This window comes from Spermophilus citellus (genome assembly GCF_964194105.1).
Source record: "Spermophilus citellus genome assembly, chromosome: 6".
In the NCBI taxonomy this organism is placed as follows: Eukaryota; Metazoa; Chordata; class Mammalia; order Rodentia; family Sciuridae; genus Spermophilus; species Spermophilus citellus.
In genome coordinates this window covers 89,781,980-89,806,166 of record NC_138187.1, presented here as the reverse complement: position 1 = coordinate 89,806,166, position 24,187 = coordinate 89,781,980, and the positions used below count along the sequence as shown (strand labels likewise).

Genomic DNA, 24,187 nt, shown 5'->3' with positions numbered 1-24,187 from the left:
GTCTCACTGAATTGCTTAGCGCCTCGCAGTTGCAGTTCTCCTGTCTCAGCCTCCCAAGCCGCTGGGATTACAGGTGTGTGCCACCGCGCCTGACTCATGTATGTATAAATTCTGGAATAATATTCACACATTGGATTCTGAGATGCGCCAGGCAGTGGAAGTGTTTGTTGGGGATGGTATGGTCTGAAATGGGCTGCTCCTGCCTCAAGGTTGCACAGATTTGTGGGAAAGCAATGAGTAGATTTCTGAGACTAGGGTGTGTAGGCTCAGCTAACAGTGCGAGGTCCTTGAGGAAAAGTGGATGGTAGTTGGAACATAAGGTAGTCTTCAAGTGTGTCTTTCTGTTCTCCTTTTACTTTTTAATGTCCAGACATGGATTTTAAAAGAAAAAGAGTAAAAGAGTTTTATTTTATTTTATTTTTTTAAAGAGAGAGAGAGTTTTTTAATATTTATTTTTTAGTTTTCGGTGGACACAACATCATTATTTTTATGTGGTGCTGAGGATTGAACCCAGTGCCCCGCGCATGCCAGGCGAACGCGCTACCACTTGAGCCACATCCCCAGCCCAAGAGTTTTATTTTTTGATCAAGGAAAATCAAGATAAATGGGAAAAGATGAGGAATCACTTTTCTTCATAGCAAATATTGTGCAGAGCAAGAGGGGGAAGTGTGAATTTTTTAGATCTATAGCTAGATAAGGACATCTGGCTGAAAGTTTAATAGCTTAGAACTTCCAAGTCCTATGAAACTCTATGTCCTTTTTCCATCTAAAAATAAAAAAGTTTTGCTGGGTGTGGTGGTGTATGCCTGTAATCACAGTGGCTCAGGAGGCTGAGGCAGGAGGATTGCAAGTTCAGAGCCAGACTCAGCAATTTAGAGAGGCTCTGAGCAACTTAGTGAGAGTCTGTCTTTAAAGGGCTGGGGATATAGCTGAGATCAATCTCCACTACCAGAATAAATGAATAAACAGAAATAAAATAACAACACACAAAGAAAACTTGAGCTCACTCATTTGGGACTTTGCGTTCCCATTCTTTGTCTTCTTCCTTCCTTTGTGGAACATTTCTTGTTGGTGATTCTTTCAGTGCATTTTTTATATTGAAAATAGATATTTTATTTTGTCTATACAAAGCACACTTTCAAAATACAAATCATATATAATATGTAGGTATAATATACAAGGAAGTATAAATATGAATGCGTATGTATGTAAAATGTCACTGGGTTCAGATTTCTCTCTGAATCTGTTCTGCCTTCCCTTGCTCCCCTTCAGTGAACACAGAGCACTGGAGACAGGATTGTTAGGAGCACAAATGCTGGAGTCTTCCCTGCAGATATCTCCCAATCCAGGAGGAGCCGTGGGATGAATTGAGAGCCTCAGGTTGACTCCTGTCCTTTGTAAACTACAAGTCAGAATAGGGACAGAATAGATGGTCCAGCGGAGAAGCTGTCCTGAGTCAGTGTAAGTGAAACCAGCAGCTTCCTGGAGCCTTTGGCCTCCCAGGAGAGCTTCAGCAGCTGAGAGTTTGGGAAGCAGGCCCCTGGGTCCCTGAGTGGTGTCCATCTGAGTGCTGGAGAACCTACTCACTAAGACAAGAGGCACCCAGGCACAGTCCATATGGGTCATCACATTTGATGATCTTGGTGGGCTTTTTCCTGATGCCCAGCTCCTTGTATATCTTCCAGGCCCTCTTTAGCTACAATAGAGCTGGCTCCTTGGCTCCATCCTTTGCTGGGCTGGTTTCCAGGAGTTTCAGAGTTTTGCGGGTAGTTTCTCTGGTCTTCCTCTCTGCTGCTGCTCCCCCTAGTCATTGGCATCGCTTCCAAATTCTCCATTTCAACAGCAGTTGGCTGGAAAATTCGCCTGCAAAGCCAATGATTTACAGGTTTTGAAAAGAGGACACAGTCATCCCCCAGTCAAAGATACTTCTTATTGAAAGTGTATGTCCAGCACTGGGTGGGTGACATAAGCAGACATAGGCCCTTCCTGCAAGTGTTATAAAATACCTAATCCTCAGTGGTCTGTGTTGCTCAAAGACTGGCAAAAACCTAAATGTGCACATGGTATCTAAATCCTATTTTGGCATTCTCAATTCCTCATCTGCAAAGATTCACCAATGCTGCTGGAGAAATTCCCACCCTCACTTCCCACTAGCCAAATCCTCTTCCTAAATAGCCTTGCAGGTAGAGGGACAAGAAAAGGAAAGAGTAACCAGGGGCCTGGTTGAACTAGGCTTGATCATGCTGGTAAAAGTGATTTAATATTCATGAAACTTTTGAACCAGTTCCTAGAATTTAAGAAGTATTCAACAAATGAATAAATAAATCAGTTCCTGGATAATAAGAATAGAGAGACAGAGTCCGATTACATTTGCCTGTCTGTCATGGAGCTATCTCAGTGTTCAGGCCCTGAGTGGCTACCTCAGCACTTTCTTCCATGGCTTATGGAATGTCCCGCCTGCAGATGAACAGCTCCCTAGGCCATGAGAAGAGAAGCAGTTTGAGTTTCTTGGAATGGGAGCTAAACTAAATGAGGACTTTAGGTCAGTTTTCCAAAAATTTGGTAAAAAAACAATTTGTTGGATGGCAAATGTACCTATTATCCAGTTTAAAAAAAAAAGTTTATGGAAAGAGTCAATTCACGAAACGACCAAGAAATTACATATATTTATCAGTTCTTCTTAAAGACATATTTATACATTTTTAATATAGTAAATAAATTGATATTTTCCTCTTATGAGCATATTTATTGGTTGTATATATCAAAGTAACAAATTCTTTTTTTAAGAATATATTTTAATATACTTATTAGAAAGATAGTATGGGCATTCCTGTTAATATAGTCAATGAATATATTTAATAGATGTAAGTTCTTAAGAATATAACTCCAATTACAGCATTTTATATGAAAATTATAACAATATTTTGAAAGTCCTTTAAAAAATCACTTTCTATTTTGTTGATATTTAGTATTTTTTGAATTGTTTCAACAAATTCTTGAGTAATAAATAAATCATTTATTATGTTTATTGTATTTCTTATTAGTTGGTCTGGAATTATCAGCTTTTGAAGATTTATGGAATGTTTTCGATAATTGCTTTTCATTTTGGCTTGTCATGGACTCTTTATTTTGTCAAAATCAGGCTCCAAGGGTCATATAATTTTATATTGACATAACATGTACTATTTTACTAGTAGAAACTAAAAATGAGTTTTAACAAATCTTGACATTTATACATAGAATAATGCTGAGGAAAAATTCAGAGCAACCTATCAGTATGGAATACTAAAATACTGGTACTGACAGAATTACAAAATGGGGTTTTGTATATGTTATTGGGGTTTGACAAAAGAAAGATAAAATGCCTAAAGATTAGAAAAATGAAAATATAAAAACAAATGTCTATGTGGTGCAGTGGCATAAACCTATAATCCCAGCAGCTCTGGAGGCTGAGACAGGAGGATAACAAGTTCAAAGACAGCCTCAGCAACTTGGGGAGGCCCTAAGCACTTAGCGAGATCCTGCTCTAAATACAAAATAAAAAAGACTGGGCATGTGGCTCAGTGGTAAGTGCCTCTGGGTTCAATCTCTAGTACCAAAAATATAAAGACAAAAAAAACACAAAAGAACAAATGTTGACAAAAAACAGACTTTTCATAAATGCTGAAATGCAGATTTCAATGATTAGAAATACAGAATTAATTGCTGGTGAATGAATATATTTATAAGAAATCATATTTAAAAAGTACATATGAGAAGAAAATATTGATGTCATAAGAAGAACTGATACAAATTGCGTATTCATTCAATTTGGCATTGGGTGTATTCTCATTCAATTTGGCATTGGGTGTATTCTTTCTTTTTCTTTGGAGGCAGGGGTGGGTGCTGGGCTTGAACCTACAGCCTTGCACCACACAGTCTAAGCACCTGCTCTATCCCTGTGCTGTATGCCCAGCCCCATCCTTTCCTTCTGACTTGGCAGATTGGCCCCTGCATGGCCGACCTGGTTTCTGCTGCTCCCATTTCAGAGCAGTGGTCTGAGAACTGTGAGAAGTGAAAGGCACTCTAGGGTTCTCTAGGGCTCTCTAGGTCACTCTAAGGCTCTCTAGGACTGGCTTAGTCCTGCTCCACTCTGAAGCTCCTTTTGGCTGATACAGAAGAGGCTCAGCATGAAAGTCTATGGCTGAGAAAGGGATTCTTCTTTGTGAGGGCATCCCAGAATCATTCTGATGTAGCTCTTTTCTCTTGGGAAGAAAGAATCTGGTCCTGTGGTTCTCTTGTGCCACTTACCTTAATTTGATGCACGTCACCAGGGCAGACACCACAAACACTACAGAAAGTGTGACAGATGTGGAGATGATCACTGTAAAACAATAAAACTCAGCTTAAACCATCTGAGAATCCCAGGATCATGTTCATTGCTAAGAATTGGTAAACTCTTGGCAATTTACATTCTTATAGAATGGTCTAAATGCCTTCCCATTAGCTTGCTGTTACTAACATTTCTTGAGGGCCATGCAATTTGATCTATTCCACATCTGGGCAAAAATGCAAGCATAGAAAAGGTGTTAGAAAAGAAATAACAGAAACTTAACATTAATTATCATTAGGACTTAAAAAAAGAAGTCATATAATTTTACTTATTTATTTATTTATAGCAGAGATGTTATACTCAATGGTGAACTATGTTCCCACATTGGCTAATAGGCTTGACATGCATTTACTGTCTGTGGAGAGGTTTATGGGAAAGGCGAGTGAATAGAAATGATGGTTCTACTTTCACAATGTTTCTTCCTGTTTCGTTTTGAATAAAAATAAAAACGGCAGAATCAAAAGCAAGGGAGAGGAAGGCTCCTGGGTCAATGATAAAACAAAGCCATTGGAATTCAATGACTTAACCCAGGTCTTGAGCCTCTCTGTTTTGATTATAGCCAAGCAAAGTTAGTAAAGAAATGGAAGCCACAACCATGGAAACACCTGCCAAGTTCTCTACCCTTTGCTTCCTGTAGGGTGTGGACTGGAGAAAAAGGAAGAGAAGAGGGGAGGAAGGAGAGGGCGGAGAAGCTGGTGCTTATGCGGAAGGCCACTGACTTCAGCCCATGGTGCTGATGGAAGCTGGAGAAGGCAGCTGAGACAGCCAGAGCCCAGGTTCAGTAAGGATGGAGAAGTCATTCCCTGGTAGCTCCTCAACAGGCCAGGCCCAGCACAGGGTAGCAACGCCCACCACGCTGAGACCACAGTGCTATGTGCCTGTGTCAGATGGAGATGATTTTGAAGGAGATCATCAACCATTGCTCCTGGGCAGGTGTTTCTTTTTCTTTCTCATTGCCGAATGTCAGGTTCAGGGCTGGGAGAGTAACTCATTTGTAGAGTGCTTGCCTAGCACACGTGAGGCCCTGCATCCCATCCCCAGTACCACCAAAAAAAAAAAGTATTGGGTTTGAACTAGAAAATAAATACTTAATTGTTTGGGTTCAACCTTTAAAATTCCAAAACTGAAGTGACATTTGATTTGTAATGAGAAATCTGCATTTCATAGCAGTATGGGGCCATACTTGGTACAGAATAAGAACTTAATTTATACTGAGGGTAGATGAGTGACATGACAGGAGCAGCCCCTGTCAAAGGCACAGTAATATTCTGAAAAATAAACCCTTCATTTCTAGTGTACTAAATGGGCATGGCTGTGTGAAGGCCGCTGTATTTTGCTTGCTAACCTCTTATTTTACAACCAGGACTCTTTAAGAATAGCTTCGTTAGGGCCAGAGATGTGATATTGGAACAACTGAATAAATTTATTGACAAAAAGGGCTGCCAAGTGAGCCAATATATGTTTAAAAGAATGGAGCTTTGAATCACATTTCTTAAATATTTATTAAAATGTGCAGCACTCAAATTCACTTATTCATTTGCCTACCCATTCAATATTTATTGAGCATCTGCTGTGGACCATTTTCTACTGAATTAAAAGAGCAACTCTTTAAAGCAATGATAATCATTCATTTAACTCATTTAAAAAATATGACAATGGTAGATCAAAAGGTAGAGTAAAATGTCAATTTTTACTAAGCAACAATGATGGCCAAGCATTATTAATATTTTTATACAGAGATGAGCTCAACTGATTGCTTACTCATGCAGAAATAACAGCAGCCCCAATGTCCAGTGAGCATCTTGGCCACACATAATGACTTCTCATTCACAGGGTGGCTGGGGTGGATGGCATGTGACATACTTTGAAGGCACCATTACTTAGAATTTTTAGAAAACTAACACAATTTTTATTTTAGTATCTCTTATTAGCGATAAATTTAGCTCTCATTTTCATGCCTAGTGACCATTTGCTCTTATGTTTAAGCATCTTAAAGGAAGGAAACCGTATTCATACATGAAAGACATGTTTTTTTTTTTTAATCTTTGTATTTTCACAGTTCCTCCCATAGAATTATCTTTGTTCATTGTAGGTATTCAGTTAATGTTTATTATGTCATATTTCAGACATTTGAGAGAATTTTTGGTATTTTAACACAGTGAAAGTCCTAAACTAGAAAAAAAAATTGATGACAGATTATAGCCTATAATCAAATAGTTTGTTCAAAGATCTACTTAGAAAATTTTGCATGTAGGATTTTATCCTATAGGTACACTCTCACCAAGAGGTTTACAATTGCTATTCATAATATAACCAAAGTATACAAGTAATCACATGCCCAAAGAGCAAACTGACTAAATAAGATGTGACAGATCCATAAGATGTAGTTGCTAAAAGCATGAAGTGGGAGTTATGTACTGATAGGGAAGGATCTCCAAGATATGCCACTAAGTGACAACTAGGGGCAAAACAGTAAAAAACAAACAACAAAAACCCAGCTGTCAGCATCATTTACTTTTTATGTACTTGTTTATATACAGCCTGTATGGGAGGATGCACAGGTATCTGTTTCCTTTCTGCAAGATTTTGAGTCAGATATAGGATTTGATTTTTTTTTTTTTTTACTGCAGATCCTTTGTAACTTTTCATTTTTAGACCCTGTGAAAATATTACCAATTTTTAAAAAGTAAATAAAAAATGTAAAACTATGCACAAAGATTAATGTAGATTGTGATGTCAGGAGAAAAATTAGGTTGGCTATTTACTGTTGTTGTTGTTTTTTTTCTTTTTTTTTGTGGTACCAGAGATTGAACCCAGAGGTGCTTAACTACTGAGTCACATTCCTCTTTTATTTATTCTGAGACAGGGTCTTCTGAGTTGCTTAATGCCTTACTAAGTTGCTGAGGCTGGCTTTGAAGTTGTGATCCTCCTGCCTCAGGCTCCCAAGCTAATGGGATTGCAAGCATGTACGACCATGCCCAGGTACTGTTCTCTTAAATCATGAACATATTTTTGTTTCCATATCCCTGTCACTAAATGGCACAGTGTTTCTCTGAAAATATTCCCAAAGAGGCCTTCTAAAATGTCTTGCCTTGGCTTATGTTTTGATCCTTAAAAAAAAAAAAAAAAAAAAAAGGATTCTAAAAACAATTAACTGCTAATATGCCCAATGTTACTTTTTTTTCCCAGATGACACCTGACACAAGTAAAATGGGACCACAAAAAATGTGAACTTATGACTAGAAAATAGAAATAGTTTTTACCCATTTCAAATTACAGTTGTATTACAGTTGTGTTGTTCTTTTTGTTCCTTTGAAAGCTCATCAGACTACTAAGTATTAGGTTTTTTCTTGCTATCTGCATCTGTCTCCGAGCATCTTGGGTTTTTTGTTGTGTTTGCAGTGCTGGGGATGAAACCCGACCCCTGGCAGGCTAGCACTTTTCCACCAAGCTGCACACCCTGCTCTCTCCCTGCCCCTGGATCTCCCATAGAATTATCTTTGTTCATTGTAGGTGTTCTCTCCTCTCTTTTCTGAGCTATCTTCTGTCTTCATCTTTTTCTTTCATTCTCACACTTTTTTCTATTTTCCTCTTAGACTCACTTGCACATTCTTTTTCTTTCTCTTGGAGTCCTAAGCTGTGCGTCTAGGGTAAACAGCCTTCTTTACTGAGAAATCTTGGCAGTCTCTCCGGACAGTGCACCATGCCCACCCTGAGAGAGGTCAAGGCAGGTTCTGACAAAGAATGACGTCATGTTAGTAGCAGCATCAGGCACTTGTGTCTTCCTAACAGGCCCTGACATGAGTCTAGCCCTGCTGAGAACTAAGTAGCTGATCCACAAAGCCCTTGGTGCATCAGTTCCGTCAATATCAGTAGCTTGACAGAAACTATCACTATTACGAAAAACAGTTATATCATATGAGGAATGCAATGAATGTCCCCATCAGATAATGGAGACATTTCTGAGAGGGAAAGGGGAAGCCTCCAGTGAACATGCTGGGACAGTGGCATGGGCCATCCAGGACAAGGACTGTTCAACACTCTGTGTCTGCAATCACCCTGGTCATAAATATACTGGTCAAAGGACAATACTTACCAGTGGTCTCTCTGGAGCTGTATGAAGAAGCATCTGCAGAGAAGAGAGGACAGCTCAGTCAAGGATAGAGTCCTAAAGGTACTAGTGTGTCATGAAGCTGGAGAAATAAGGGACAACTGAGCTACCATCTTAGACCCTTAGGAGATTCATGGCTGGCATAACCAAACTCTTCTTAGCAAAGAACAAGCAGGGTAATTGACTGAGGTGCTGGACCATGCCTAAGAGTCGGACATGCTTTCCAGAAGGGCCCTCCCATGGTGGAGGCTGCAGATGGCATTTAGAGTCCTAGTCCAGTCTCTGCAGTGCTGGCTAGTAAGGTTAGCCATGTCATATCTGGGAGGGGGATTTCATTTCCAGCTGTCCCAACTGGACCAGGCCAGGTGGAACATCAAAAACAGAGACCAGGCAAGGGGCCTGTGGGAGGCAGAGGGCAAGAGGGTAGCTCTGTGAGTTGCAGCTTGAGATTGAATGTTATAAAGCCATGCAGTTATCTTGGGCCAGGTCTCAACCCAAGTCTCAGAAGCAGCCCTTGAGGAACTGGTTCTCATGCAAAGCTAGTGCTAACCTGGTGTCTCGTGGGAGTTTGAGGGTGTAAGTTCCAAGGTCTTTGCTGTAGTCTGGGATGGGGCTTGGGAGGACTCATGGCTGCCTATGCTTGTGGTTCCTGAGGAGGTTGGTTGGGATGGCATCGACTGGGAGCCTGGTACCATAGCTGTCTCTATGGCCACTGTGGTATCTGACTTGGGAGATAAAACTGCTGGCTCTGTAGGAAATTCCAAGACAGAACATAAATATTTAGACTAGTGCCTTCTCAGCTCCAGCAGAGGGTGGACCTAAAGACCGACTTTGGTGAACCCACCATGGCAGCCCATTCACTCCCAGCAAACTGTCCTTTAAGTGAGCAACATATCCTCCATTTGAGTCATGGGATGTGTGATAACTCTAAAAAATACTGTTATTTACCGTGGTGCATAGAAAGAAAAGATCCCTCACAGTTAAGTACATTCAGCTGTTTCCTAGAAAAGCTCATGAAATACTGATAGACTTGGCTCCAAAACACAAGTAGAGCTGTATTTGCTGAAGGCAGCTGGGATGCTGATTATATTTTTTCATCAGGCTCTGGATACACAGTTGTGGCCTGAGTTCCCATTCTTTCCCAGCCACACACATTGTGAGAAGTCCTCATACCCTCCAATCTTTTGTCATTACCTCACTTCCACCTAACCCTACCCAAGCTGCCCACACTCCAGGTGCCCTGCAGATCAAGACACTGGAGCATTCACATCCAATCACCCACAGTCACATAATTTGTGTTAAAGGTTTCTCTTACATCTGAGGTTTGTCTCAGCAACAGCTATTTGACCAAGTGTTGCGGGCATGGAGGCAGGACTGGGAAAGGTTACTTGGTCATTCTTATCTCTCTGAACTGTGTGTGATTCAGATCAAAGGAGTTTGGGAATTACCCTCAACATAAATGGAGCTAATACTTTAACTCCTTATTTTTGTTTGCAAGCAACCCATTACAAAGAGGAAGCCTCCCTTCAGCCTCTCTGTCCTGCTTTGAGCAATGGTTCTTAGCCTGGGCTACCCTAGAACCACATGGTTCTTGTTCTATAGCCTCTGACTCCAGATCATTCCCTGGACCATGTGGAGTTTCTTGGTATTCTCACTGTGCCTCCAAGGCTGAGAACCAAAGCTCTGGGAAGGTGTGCCTGAAGAGAACAGAATGAATGAAAAGAAAGATGACCACATCTGGCGAGAAGGAGGGAAGAAAGAGCCAGGTAAAGTCAGAGATTGAATGATTTGGCCCTAAAAAAAACAAGAGTTAAATGTAAAATAAGGGTGCCATGGGATATGAGGCATATTAGCCAAGATATTTAGCTTCCAATGTTTCCAATTGAGAAAGTGTTGAGGAAATTGGGCTAAAAGATTACCCAAGACTTAGTTAAAATACAGAACATTGGTGGTTTCATGCAGTGCTTCTATAATAGAGCACTATTGTTAATTTGGTGATGCCTAGGACCAAGGGGTGACAACTCTTCCTGGGTCCCTCACATTGCTACACATCTTGCAAACAAGGGCCTGATAGACCTTTCTCTGAACTATCTGCTTAAGGACACATATATTGCAAGTACCTTTGAAGATAGTGACAGTGCCTCTTTCTAGGAAAGGGCAGACATATTTGCTGCCAAGTATAAAACATTCAGATTCCCTGAGTTCAGCCTTCCTCCCAGACAGTGCAGCCTGCTGAACAATGCATGCATTTATTTAGGCCCATCGAAGTTGCCCTGTGGGCCTGAGAGTCAAGGGATTGTTGCTAACATGCTGATGCTCTTGCTACTTGTGCACCAAGTGAAAAAGTTATTTGTTTACCCTCCAAGAATGTCAGCACCCATGACAAAGTGACAGACTAACAAGTGAGGTCAAATTTCAGACTGTTTCCAATTCTTGACAATGATAAATGTGTACAACTAAATATGGTTTGGCATATTAATAGTAGATTCTAAATACTATTATTTATGTACATATGAAACCTAGATCTCAAGCCACTTTGACTTAAACAATTAAGCTATTGTAAGTCTTATTTTTGATTTTAATAAAATTTTGCTCTATCGCTCAAATTGTCACTGGAACATCATCAGAGGTCCATGAATCTGCAGGATTGGTGGAGAAGGAGGGATCTAGATGGTAGTTCCTAAAAATTTTCCTTTATTCCTACCTTTTCCAGAAGGGGAGGGGCTCTCTGGCTGTGGGGTCACCCTTGCCGTCACTACTGTGGAGTGTGGCACTGGCACTGGCCTTTGGTGAGTCAGGGAGGGGTCTCCTAGAGAAAGGACAACCACATGGCATTTATGATCCTGAGCGTGAACACTAAGGTGGCATCAGAACTGGATATAAATAAAAGATCAATACATAAATTTACAATGGAAATAGCTGGCTTCTTAGGACAGGTTAGAAGCACAGGAAGGAAACAGTGTTTCCCAACCCAAATGCAAAGACAGATTACAATTTTTCTAGCATTTCTAAAAAAAGACTGCACAGGTGAAACATCAAATTTATTTTTGGTTGGAATACATCTGATATCAACTCAGGTTTATAATCCTGGTTTTCCCACAGGAAAATGAGTGATCAAAATAGATTCCATTTGCCTAACAGAAAAAAAAAATCATCCAAAGCATAAGGGGTTGGGAAACACAATGAACAGAGTTGCTAGTGGTAAAGATTTGTGAGGGAGGAAACTTTGGTCCAGAGGAAACCTAAAGATGCCTCCAATCGGTGGGCTCTAAAATCTGGTTTAAAATTCTTTGTTTCCTCTCCCCTCTTGGCCCTGTTCAGAGCCGTACTTCTTCTCCATCCTACTCATTCACCCAAAGATGTGGAGCTTTGAGTCAACATAATTTTCCCAACACTGAAAAAGCCCTGATTTTTCCACTTCTGGCTCCACGGACACTGCTTGTCCCTGGCCACCCTGGGTTTTTCCCTTCAACTGTACCCAATGCCGTGGAGTGCAGTGTTCTCCAGTCCTGCAGTTCCTTGGAACTAGTGGTAGGATTCCCTCCTTCCCTTCTCTTGACATCTGTATAACTAACTCATTCTGAGCAGCTGGAAAGGGAGAGGGGTAATCTAACACTACAAATCCAGTAAGAAAGTATGGCTCTTCTGGGAGTTTCCAACAGAGGAAATTTGCTAAAGGACCCCCACTTCCCATCCTGTGTCCCAGAAAGGAGTCAGACATCTCCACAGATGCTCTATGAGAATGCATCTAGCTGCTGCTGGGCAGCAGTGAGCATGTCATGAATGTTTGTTCAATCAGAATTCTCTTGGAAGACCCTGGGTTAACGTTTATTTTCCCAGAGGAATAAGGGGAGCAGAACAGGACTTAAGTATTTCTGGAAATATCACTGAATGGCTTAGTTTCCATTCCAAAATTATTTGACTTCCTCTGGGATGGCAGTTCAGTAGTGGATAGGTAATTTTTATTTTATTTTATTTTTTAAATTCTTGTAACTTCCTCATCTCCTTGCTCTTGAGCATTCGCTGAATACCAAATATGGTGACTAGGCCAAGAAAAATTCTGCTGTCTGGGCCTACTTCAGCCTACTGGGTTGGCTACCAATTATCAAGATCTCAAGAGAGTTCAGCTTCTCATGAGAAATCCAAAAAGCTCTCCAGGAAGCAAGCACACCCTTGTTAGGGATGTGATTGAGAATCAGAATCAGCCAATTCTCTTGCTGATTTTACAACCCACATGGATAGTAGTAATAGCTCATATTTACCAGACTCCTTTTAATCCTCCTACAACCCACAGTGTTGACATCAGGTTCATTTTCTAGATGTCCAACCAGAGTTCCAACAGGCTAAAAGCCTTGCCGGAGGCCTCAACGTGATAAGCAGCACAACCAGTATTTGAATCCAAAATTCTGTGACCCCAACACCTAGTATCTCCACCTCTGGCAGATGTTGCTCAGCCTCATGGGCATATTTAGCCTCAGACCCCAATACGTATCTCTTTGCCCAGAGACTGGCTCGTCCAACTCCCACAATGCCGCTGTGCTCCGTGTTAAGCCTGGGCAGAAGGGGTGGGGACAGTCCTGGTACTGGCTACTTACTGATGCACTTGAGACTGGGCGTAGTCCAGTGGGCGGTGTTCGTGGTCTTGTTCAACACACACTCGGTGAGGCTGGATGTGCCGGCCTTCCGCCTGAAACCAGAGTTACAAACGTACCGCTCCCTGGAGTTCAAGGTGTAACTCTTGACCCGGATATCTGCATGTTCAACAGACATGGGGGTAGGGCACGTGGTGCCTGTGAAAGTGCACAAGAGAGGAGAGATGAAGAGACCTGGGCATGTTAGGAGGCATCCTCCAGGGGACCTGCAGGCAACAGGAAGTGATTGTATAGCCAGGGTCCACTTAGCCAAGAGGCCCCTCCAAGCATGTGGAAGGTGATCAGGAAAGGCTCCCCTTCGCCTGTCAGGAACTTGTCTTAAATGCCAGTCATCCAGACAGCCAGAGACAGGCAAATCACTCCCATGCCCACCCCTCCATTTTCCACCTGTTTCCAGCCCTCACTTGCTCTCAATCTGGACCAAGCCTCTGAACCCATTTGGTGGCGTCACATTTTACTGATTTGCTGGTCAACAGTAATAACCTTCACAGGCTTTCCCCATATCTCCTCCCCTGCCCCCTCAACACAAGCAATTGGTCCATTTCCACAGGGCAGCCAAAGGGGGCGGGGGGGGGGGGGGGGAGAAACAAGGGACAGAATAATCCTTAGAGATGAATATTTGATAGCTTCACTCCTCCCTGGCTGTGTAGTTGCACCCCCCACCACTACCGAATTGTTCTTAGACTATTAGCGAGAATTTCTGCGAGAGTTTTCAGGTGGGAAGTGTGTTTATAGAAGCAGACTATGAGAAGGGAGACTAACTCAAGGCCTCTAGCCAAGCCTTGCCTTCACAGGGCTTCAAAGAAAAGCAATCATATCCCAGGGAAAGTCCTTTACAATCCAAAAGATAAGAGTGAATGGTGCAAATTAGGTTCCTATGGTTCCTTGAAAACCAGCTGGTGGGGCGGGTGGGGGGTGGGGGTTGAAGTGGGGAGGGGCAGGGACCCCACAGGACTCTCCTTTACTCAGGCATTGATTTCGCAGAGTGTGTCCTTGAGTTATTTTTGTATTATTTTTGTATTCAGACCTAGGTTGGGTGCCTACTTTTATGTGGACTTCTGCAGATTGTGAGCCTCTGAGCCCCTCCCCCTACACACTGGGTATAAAAGTTCTAAAAATTTCTGGACTTGGGATTCAGAGGGACAAATTGATATAGGCAAAAGCTGCCTCTGGACCTGGTTGCAGTCAACAAACCTGATTCCTGCTAATTCCTCTGTGTCCAGCCTCATCTCTCCTACAACAACTGCCTGCTGCTCTTAAGAATAAAAACATAAAAACTGAAGGCTTTTCTTTAATGTATTTTTTGGCACCTTTGTCTAGTATGAGATAACTGTATTTATGAGGGTTTGTCTCTGTGTCTTCTATTCTGTACCATTGGTCTACATGACTATTTTGGTGCTAATACCATGTCATTTTTGTTACTAAAGCTCTGTATTATAGTTTAGGGTCTAGTATTGTGATGCCTCCTGCTTCACTCTTTTTTTGCTAAGGATTGCTTTGGCTATTCTGGGTTTCTTATTTTTCCAAATGAATTTCATGACTACTTTTTCTATTTCTATAAGAAATGATGTTAGGATTTTAGTTGGAATCATATTGAATCTGTATAGCACTTTGGGTAGTATGGTCATTTTGACAATATTAATTTTGCTTATCTAAGAGCATGGGATATCTTTCCATCTTCTAAAGTCTTCTTCAATTTCTTTCTATAGTGTTCTGTAGTTTTCATAGTAGAGGTCTTTCACCTCTTTTGTTGATTCCCAAAGTGTTTGTTTGTTTGTTTGAGGCTATTGTGAATTGGGTAGTTTTCCTAATTTCTCTTTCAGAGGATTCATCACTGATGTATAGAAATGCATTTGATTTATGGGTATTGATTTTATATCCTGCTACTTTGCTGAATTCATTAATTAATTCCAGAAGTTTTCTGGTGGAGTTTTTTGGATTGTCTACATATAGAATCATGCCATCAGCAAATAATGATAGTTTGAATTCTTCTTTTCCTATTTATAACCCTTTAATTTCTTTCTTCTAATTGCTCTGGCTGGAGTTTCAAGAACTATGTTGAATAGTTCTTAGAAGTGGCGAAAGGGCGCATCCCTGTCTATTTCAGTTTGTTAGAGGGAATGCTTCCAATTTTTCTCCATTTAGAATGACGTTGGGTTTAGCATATATGACTTTTACAATATTGAGGTATGTTCCTACTCTCCCTAGTTTTTCTAGTGCTTTGAACATGAAAAGGTGCTATATTTTGTCAAATGCTTTTGGAGAAAAGATAGCCTCTTCAAATTGTGCTCGGAGAACTGGAAATCCATATGCAGCAAAATGAAACTAAACCCCTATCTCTCATCATGCATAAAACTCAACTCAAATGGATCAAGGACCTAGGAATTAGGCCAGAGATCCTGTGCCTAATAGAGGTAAAAGTAAGCCCAAATCTTCATCACATCTGATTAGGCCCGACTTCCTTAACAAGACTCCTAAAGCACAGGAAATAAAATCAAGAATAAATGGGGATGGATTCAGACTAAAAATCTCTTCTCAGTGAAAGAAGCAATCACTGAGGTGAATAAAGAGCCTACATTTTGGGAACAAACTTTTGCCACATGCACACCAAATAGAGCATTAATCTCCAGTATATATGAAGAACTCAAAAAACTTAACACCAAAAAAACAAACAGCTCAATCAATAAATGGGCTAAGAAGCTGTACAGACACTTCTCAGAAGAAGATATACATTTGATCAACAAATATATGAAAAAATGTTCATCATCTCTAGCAATTAGAGAAATGTAAATCAAAACTAGGCTAGGATTCCATCTCACTCCTATCAGAATGGCAATCATCAAGAATACAGGCAACAATAAATGTTGGCGAGGATGTGGGGGGAAAGGTACACTCATACATTGCTAGTGGGACTGCAAATTGGTGCAACCAATCTGGAAAGTAGTATGGAGAGTCCTTAGAAAACTTAGAATGGAACCACCATTTGACCCAGCTATCCCACTCCTTGGTCTATACCCAAAGGACTTAAAATCAGCATTCTGCAGGGACACAGCCACATCAATGTTTATAGCAGCTCAATTCACAATAGCTAAACTGTGGAAGCAACCTAATGCCCTTCAATAGATGAATGGATAAAAATAAATGTGGTGTGTGTGTATATATATACATTGGGATATTACTCAGCATTAAAAGAGAATAAAATCATGGCATTTGCAGATAAATGGATGCCGTTGGAGAATATTGTGTTAAGTGAAGTAAGCCAATCCCCAAAATCCAAAGGCCAAATGTTCTGATAAGTGAATGCTGATCCATAATGGGGGGGGCATGGGAAAAATAGAGGAACTTTGATGGAGGAAAGGGGAGGAAGGGTGGGAAGTGAGTATTAGAGATAGGAAAGATGATGGAATGAGATGGACATCATTACCCTAGGTACAAGTATAACTGTACATATGGTGTGATGCTACATTGTGTACAGCCATAGAAATGTAAAGTTGTGCTGCAATTGTGTACAAAAAACAAACAAACAAACAAAAAACCCTGTAGGTTGAAGATGTGGCTCAGTGGTAGAGTGTTTGCCTAGCATGTGTGAAGCCCTGAGTTCATCCCCAGCACTGCAAATAACAAACAAAACCCTGCAATCCCTTAAGAAGTCCCAAGGCTCTGTCAGGTCCAGCCCTGCCTGCCTCTCTAGCTCTCTTTGCCCTGGACACACCAGCCTTTGTTTTCCCTGTGCCACTCATCATGCCAACCCCCTCTCACCCCCCAACCCAACCCACCATCATGCTCTTGGCCACCTGTCTCCACCATCCTTCCTGGCTGACTGCAACTACACCTTCAGTAAAAGCTTCCTTCATCTCCTATGCTCTGTGTTCTTTCCTTCTATAGACTTTCCCAGTTTATACCTAAGATGTAAAGATTATATAATTAACTCACATCTTATCATCTGCAATGCTATGTGAGGGTAAAGGTTCTGTTTGTTTTGCTCAACATTATATTCCTGAGCCTAGTATAGAAGCTGGAAATAGTAGGTACACATGAAAACTTGCTTAGCAAGGCATGGTGGTGAATACCTGTAATCCTAGCTACTTAGGAGGTTGAGGCAGGAGATTGCATATTTGAGGCCAGCCTTGGCAACTTAGGAGAACCTATCTCAAAAAAGAAAATGAAAAAGGGCTAGGGATGCATCTCAGTGATAAAGGGCCCCTGGGTTCAATCTCCAGTACTGGAAAAAAAAAAATCAAACAAACTTGTTTTAAAAATGAATGAATGGGGCTGGGGTTATGGCTCAGTGGTAGAATGCTTTCCTAGCACGTGTGAGGCATTGGATTCAATTCTCAGCACCACATAAAAAAATAAAGATATTGTGTCCATCTGTAGCTAAAAATATTTTTTAAAAATGAATGGATGCTTTCTCTTCCTTAATAATAGGCTTGAATCTGACCACCGAATGCAAGTGAGTTCAATTTATTTTATTTCTACCTGTATAGCCAGCTTATTTAATTACTACCACATTGTCAGAAGAAACCAGGAGAGAAGTGGACTGCCTTGAACATTCTGCTTTCATAATAGTTGGAGTTAAACTCAGACTCTAAACTCTAGTTTAAAATCCCAGAAGTTGTACACTAGCTGTGCTCTACAAAAAATTTAGTTTTACACATTAATACCTAAGGATCTAAAAAGAAAAGGAGGGGCTGTAATGTGGGCCTCTTCCATTTTGGGAGTGCCATATTTGTTGTTGACCTTCTTTCTTTCTCTCTCTCTCCCACCAACTGTCCAGATAGTACCTTGTTTGGAATTCCTTCAAAAACACCTTCCTGCATAGGCTTCATGTTTAATTTTGCAACAGCTTTTAATTTCAAATTATTGTTTGGAATCTCCTGCTCTCTCTTGGGTCACTTTTTTTTCAGTCTTCACTGTTTTCTGGGTTGTGCTCAGATTTGGGATTTCTGCCAGGAAATCTTTTCACATCTTCTAAGTCTTGAAATATTCCCTCCCGGTGTTTTTCAACTCCTAGCATTTGTAGCACACTTTGAAATGAAACATTTGTGGCTGATTACTCAAGGGAATTTAAAATGTCAATGTAATATAGTCACTGCCCATGAGTTCCATGAGATTCAGTGTCACTGTGTGATTCCTTTGGTCATCTTTCAGTGCTGGTTGCTACGTAAGTGAAACAGTGTATCACGTATCTAAGAAGACTGAAGGTTCTCATGTACTTCAATAAACACACGATCTCCTTAGATGATGCTCAACCTGTTCTTTACTTTCAACTCGCTGTGAGTAGTCCTCATCTGAACTCAGCAACCCTCCTGCTAACATTGCTATTTCTGTATGGGTATTCAGTTATAGCACAACAAATTTTACATAGCTAATAGGAAGTGATTCACCGTAACTGTGCTATGTACACAAATGATACCACTGTTTTTAAATGAAAAGGAAACTCATCTGATCCTGGAGAAATAGTAACTGTTCTTCATCTGGAGATTTTTCCTCCTAAGTGTGACTAGGCTGTTCAGGCTGGGGGTAAAGATCTAAAGTCACAGGCTGGGATTATGGCTCAGTGGCAGAGTGCTTGCCTCGTGCATGTGAGGCACCAGGTTCGATCCTTAGCACCACATAAAAGATAAATAAACAAAATAAAGATATTGTGTCCATGTATAACTAAAAACATTTTTTACAAAAGATCTAAAGTCATTGTTATCATTCTTTTTCTTCTTGATAATCTAAAGAACTAGTTGTCATCAATGAGTAAAATAAACTAAGTCTAGGTTTCCTACTGTTGAAAAAAGAAGTTTCAACTACAACGAGGGGAAGGGCCAACTAACATGTACCCTATGGTGCTGGAACATAATTGGGGTTGAAGGAGTCCTGTGTAATTACAGTGTGTGCATGCACATGTTTATTTGTATGTATGTATGTGTGTGGAGGGTATTTGGATGCTTGCCTGTGTATGTGATGTGTATCCACATGTGTTTGTGTGAGTGTACATGTGTGTGCTCCTGCTCCATTCTCTGTTGGTGCCTAGTAACAATGGCATATTGGCACTAAGTACCTGCTGCCAGATCTTGGTCTGCAATGTAAGGAGTCAGGGGTCCTCAGGGAAAAGGCAGAATCTAGGGATAGGATGGAGAAAGCAGAAGATGAGCCTGGAACATCTTGTTATCCCAGAAAGTGAGGAAGTGCTCAAAGAATGAGGGTAAGATGTCAAAAGGCTGCAATAGCCTAACTGAACAGACTCTTGCTGGCCAAATCCAGGATGATTTAAGCATCAAACAATCAAGACAAAAACAGATTATAACTAATGGAACAAAATTAAATGATACTGCTTTGTCTATGCTAATATAAATAAACAAATATATAAATAAGTAAGGGAGAAGAAAAAGCCCTCCTTACAGATGTTAACTAATAAACATAAAAAGAATGATGGGGGCTGGGGTTATAGCTCAGCGGTAGAATGCTTGCCTCGCACTTGTGAGGTTCTGGGTTCAATCCTCAGCACCACATAAAAAATAAATAAGTAAATTAAATAAGATACTGTGTCCATCTTTGAAAAAAAAAGAATGATGGAATAAGAAAAGAGATCAGGGATGCTAAAGTTTGATATGGAATAAGGATTTTTCAATGAAAAGGAAACTAATACAAAGCGGGGTTTTTTGTGTGCATTTAGCTCAGCCAGACGCACATTCTCCCCTTCCCTCTCTGCAAAGCTCAGTCAACTTGGTCAAAAGAAGAGAAAGGGAGTGAAGCAGGCTTTTCCCTGCTGTTGTAGCTCTGAGATCTGCTGGCCACTGGGTGTCCCCATGCTTCATGGGTAGGACAGCTCCTCTAGTGGGTGGGGTCTTTACTGCCATTTCTCACTCTTTGGCCAGGTGCCTATTTAGTTCTATAATGGGGGGCCCAGCAGGGTACCCCATCATGAATGCTGGAGTCTTGAAGGTCAAGGTTAAGAACCCACAGGGTAACAACTCAGCCCCACAAGTTCCAGGTGACTCTTGCTTCCTCCACGTCACTCTTCCCATTTAGACTGGCTTCCCACAGACTTCAAGCTCCAGGCCAGGCACACAGAGGACAGTTTGCACAGGCTACGTGACCAGTTCCAACCACTGCATGTGTGGGTTCTGTTGCTCTCTGATTCTTGGATCAGAATTCTGATGGATCCACACAACCTCAAAGTATCTTCCCACAAACCAGTGACCAGTGATGATGGGGGAAATGACATCAGCTGGAAAACACACCTTAAGTAGGAAATCATAGTTAACAAGACCAAAATGGGACAGATGGGTATCATGTAACTCACTGAAAAGGACACATGTATCATTCCTGCGGTATTCCCTTTAAAACCCGTAACTTGAATCTAAGAGGAAACATCAGAGGTACCTGCCTGAGAGGCTTTCAGCAATTAGCTGACCCGTAGACAAGCTCAAGAGAGAAGGTTGAGGAAGCGTTCCAGCTTGAAGGACACTAGAAAGACAACCAAATGCAACAGGTGACCCTGGATTAGGTCCAGATTTAGAAAGAAAGTCACTAAAATGGACAATGTTGGGACAACTGACAGAATTTGAACACGGACTGAGTATTAGATAATGATACAGTGTCAAGGTTACTTCCTGCTTTTCGTAACAGTGCTGTGATACACGTGACTTTTTAGAAGAGGATGCCATTGTTGGGAAAAATACATGAAGAAGTTTGGCAAAGAAAGACATAATGTCAATAGCTTAAAATGGCTTAGAAGGAAAAGCACATGCATAAAAATATTTATGGATAGAGAGGAGGAATGATAAATTAAACAGTATAATGAAAAGAGTTGGTGAAGCTGGGCAAAAGGTATTCAGGAGGTCTTGCAACTTCACTGTAAATTTGACTTTAAATCAGAATTTAAAAGTTTAAAAAGAAGCAAATTGAGTAACCAAATAAAAACCACTTGAAAGGTGGTGTCTGAGGCCTGCCCTGGTTTCAGTGTGGGCTTGAGAACTCCAGTATGAAAAACTCAATCCCCAGAGTCACATGTTGATAGTATTTGAAGGTGGGGCCTGTGGGTGGTAATTAGGATGGTCAAGGTCATCAGAGTGTGGGGGGGGGCATGATGGTATTGGTGGCTTTATAACAAAAGGAAAATTTAAGCTAGCATCCTTGCCCTGTCTCACCAAGTGATTCCCTCATGTTACAATGTAGGGAGAGGCCCCCACCAGATGCAAAGATGCCATGCTTTTGGACTTCCTCCTGAACTGCAATCCAAATAAACCTCTCTATTCTGTATATACCAGTCTATACCAGTATATACCAGTCTCAGGTATTCTGTTATATCAATATAAAATGGGCTAAGACTGGGACCTTTGAAGATCCTTCTTTTAAGAAAATTCTAGGAGTCCTTGACAACTCAGGCCAAGATTGATGAGAAATTTTTCTTAATTTCCTTAATAGTAGCTTTCAGAGTGTTGGTTTGTCCTCTTTTTCTCACCACCTTTTCACACCTTTTAGAGCTCCTTCTTCTATGACCAGGCTCTAGTAGTTTTGATTCCACTCATTTGACATTTGATATTTCAGGGGAAGCTTTGGTTTCCTGAACAACTTCATCATTGCCACACGGGAGTCTTTGCCCTACTTCTTATTGCCTCTCTTCACCTCAATCCTCTGACACCAGTTCTCAGTGTTATCTTGCATCAGACCCACCTGGAGGGCTGGTGAAAACACAGAGTTCTGGGCCCACCACAAAGCTCCTTAGTCAGGAGGTCTGAGGTAGGGCCCAAGAATCTGCATTTGCAAGTTCCGGTGATGGTGATATTGTTGATCCAGGAACCCATGTTCTGGGAACCAGTGCTGGATGGTACTCACAGATGCATCTCAGCAAGTGGCTTTTTAACACTAATTAAAAATTTCCCAGGTTCGGGATATAGCTCAGTTGGTAGAGTGCTTGTCTGGCATGCACAAGGCCCTAGGTTCAATCCCCAGCAACACACACACACACAAAATTCATTGAAGTTATGAAGAATGGTTTGCTCATACCCTTTTTCTGGTCATTGATGCCATTGATGAGGACTGTGTTTACACGTTCCTCTTGCTGTGCTCTTCTGAATTTCTGTTCTACTACTTCAAACTGGATCTAACTCTGCTTCTCCATTTCAAAACTACTTAAATCTGTATCTGTGGTGCTTTGTTGTATGTTACACGGCTGGTAAAAAATACTTAGGGGTGGGGGAGTGGGGTTGGGTGGGGAGGAATGACCATAAAAATCAACTCAAATCAACCCTGGAAATATTTGGCAGTAAACCAGAACGGAGAGTCCCATAAAAACATGAGGCCTGCTCTGTGATAAATCGTTTTTGAGAAAGCCTGAACTAACCTTGGAACTTCAGACCTTCGGACCTTTCTGGGTGCTATTACATCATCTGTGGCTTGACAGTCTCTCTCCAGAGACTAAGAGAGACATTTAAGTCTCCAGGAGGAAAAGCTACACAAAGACTAGGTTTTAGTTCGCAGGACTGTGACTAATATTCCTTACCTGGCCTTTCCCTTGCTTGCTTCATATCTGGTCTTTTACATTGTTGTCTTGGGCCTGAAAGGATCTGTGAGGTCATAGTCAGCTCCTCACCTCCAGAGGACTGACGGCCCCTACCACAGGTGATTCTGCAACCTCCAAGGTCAAGGGAGCCTATGAACCCCTTCCTCACACAAATACCTCACACTTTGTTACTCCTTTCACTGGCCACAGAGGTCCCTCACTCCACATGGAGCACCCTTTTTCTGAAGGATGATGTTGCTTTCAGTTCTGGTTGTTCCTTCACAAATTTTGCAGTGCTTTCTCTTCCTGGGATGAAGAATAGAGGGAATAGTGGATAAACCAGGTAGACATAGCCCAGCTCTGCTGGGAGTGATAGACATTGTTACTTAGTTGCAAGGGCTGGCAAAAGCCCCTGAAAAAGTGCAAGAATGGGCAGGAAAATGGCCAAGTGAATAAGGGAGGAGCAGGAAAGGAGTATTCCAGATAGAGGAATGAGCAGGTACCCAAGGACCCAGGAGAGAAGAAGCTTGATGGGGAGGTGAGATGGGAGACTACAGCCTATAACATCAATGCAGGGACCCAACCCAGTGATTTATAGTTTTTAAGGCTGTGCTTCTATACACAGAGGAGCAGATACTCTGATCCCTTCTTATCAACATAGCTGACTGTCAGAACAGGTCTCCAGGGTGGACCCCTGCCCTACCACTCTCACTCATGGAGCAGGTTAATTAATGAGGACTCAGGGGTGGGTCTGGGGCACACAGATCCAACACACTTGTTCTTGTTCCATAAAAACTCAGACTTGGTGAATGTGGGGTACGACCAGTTATCCAGTCCATCTACAAATCAACCAATGACTTCTATTTGCTGAATAAAAGAGTAATAAGAGACTAGAAGACAATAGGAAAGTTTAGTAGAAAGAGTACTGGAATTAGAGGCTGAGTGACTGGGTATATCTATTAATCACACTCCACTCCGGTTTCCTTATGTGTGAGTTGAGCACGATAATTCACAAGGCCGATGAGAAGTCCTAGGGCTTCTGAGCATGAAATGCACTTTGTGAACCGTAACTCAAATATAAGTAATCATCATCTCTGTGTACCCCTCTGTCACTCTACATTGGTAATCTCCAACTTTTTCACCAAAATACTGGGAATTCCCATCTATCCTACAGGAATCCCCATGCAGAGCCTGGGGAAAGATACAGAAGAAATGATTCCAGCCTCTAATGAGCCTAGAATGAGAAGAACACACCAGAGAGTATTTCTCAATTAATAAGGAAGGCTTCCTTGCCACAGTAACCAAGTCAGAAACCTTTAAAGAAAATGACCATGTAAACATTTAAATGAAACAAAAGAACTAAAAGACAATTAAATAAAGAAAATGTTTACAACAAACATCAAAAAGTTAAGATTCTTAGTATGTAAAGAACTTTCACAAAATCAATACAAAGATAAGTACCCTAATGGAATCTGGGCCAAGGATATAATGGGTGATTTACAAGTGTCTATTCAAAAAAATTTCCCAAACCTCACTACCACATCTTTGTCAGA

At 41.3% G+C, this 24,187-nt stretch overlaps 1 protein-coding gene across 7 annotated transcripts in view; it reads right to left on the bottom strand.

The window, feature by feature from the left end:
- Window positions 1-561: 561 nt before the first annotated feature.
- Window positions 562-24,187, bottom strand: part of IL15RA (interleukin 15 receptor subunit alpha) — a 40,823-nt gene continuing 17,197 nt past the window's right edge. For 5 of the 7 annotated variants that reach the window (XM_081299794.1, XM_081299791.1, XM_081299789.1 and 2 more), the window contains exons 2-7: window positions 13,079-13,273; window positions 11,188-11,292; window positions 9,034-9,231; window positions 8,469-8,501; window positions 4,291-4,363; window positions 562-1,863 (exon numbers count right to left, since the gene is read on the bottom strand). In XM_081299794.1, the coding sequence (XP_081155920.1) occupies window positions 1,626-1,863; window positions 4,291-4,363; window positions 8,469-8,501; window positions 9,034-9,231; window positions 11,188-11,292; window positions 13,079-13,253 (822 nt within the window). In that variant the 5' untranslated portion in view covers window positions 13,254-13,273 and the 3' untranslated portion in view covers window positions 562-1,625. The remainder of the gene's footprint in view (window positions 1,864-4,290; window positions 4,364-8,468; window positions 8,502-9,033; window positions 9,232-11,187; window positions 11,293-13,078; window positions 13,274-24,187) is intronic. The other 2 variants (XM_081299792.1, XM_081299790.1) reach the window with 2 other exon arrangements.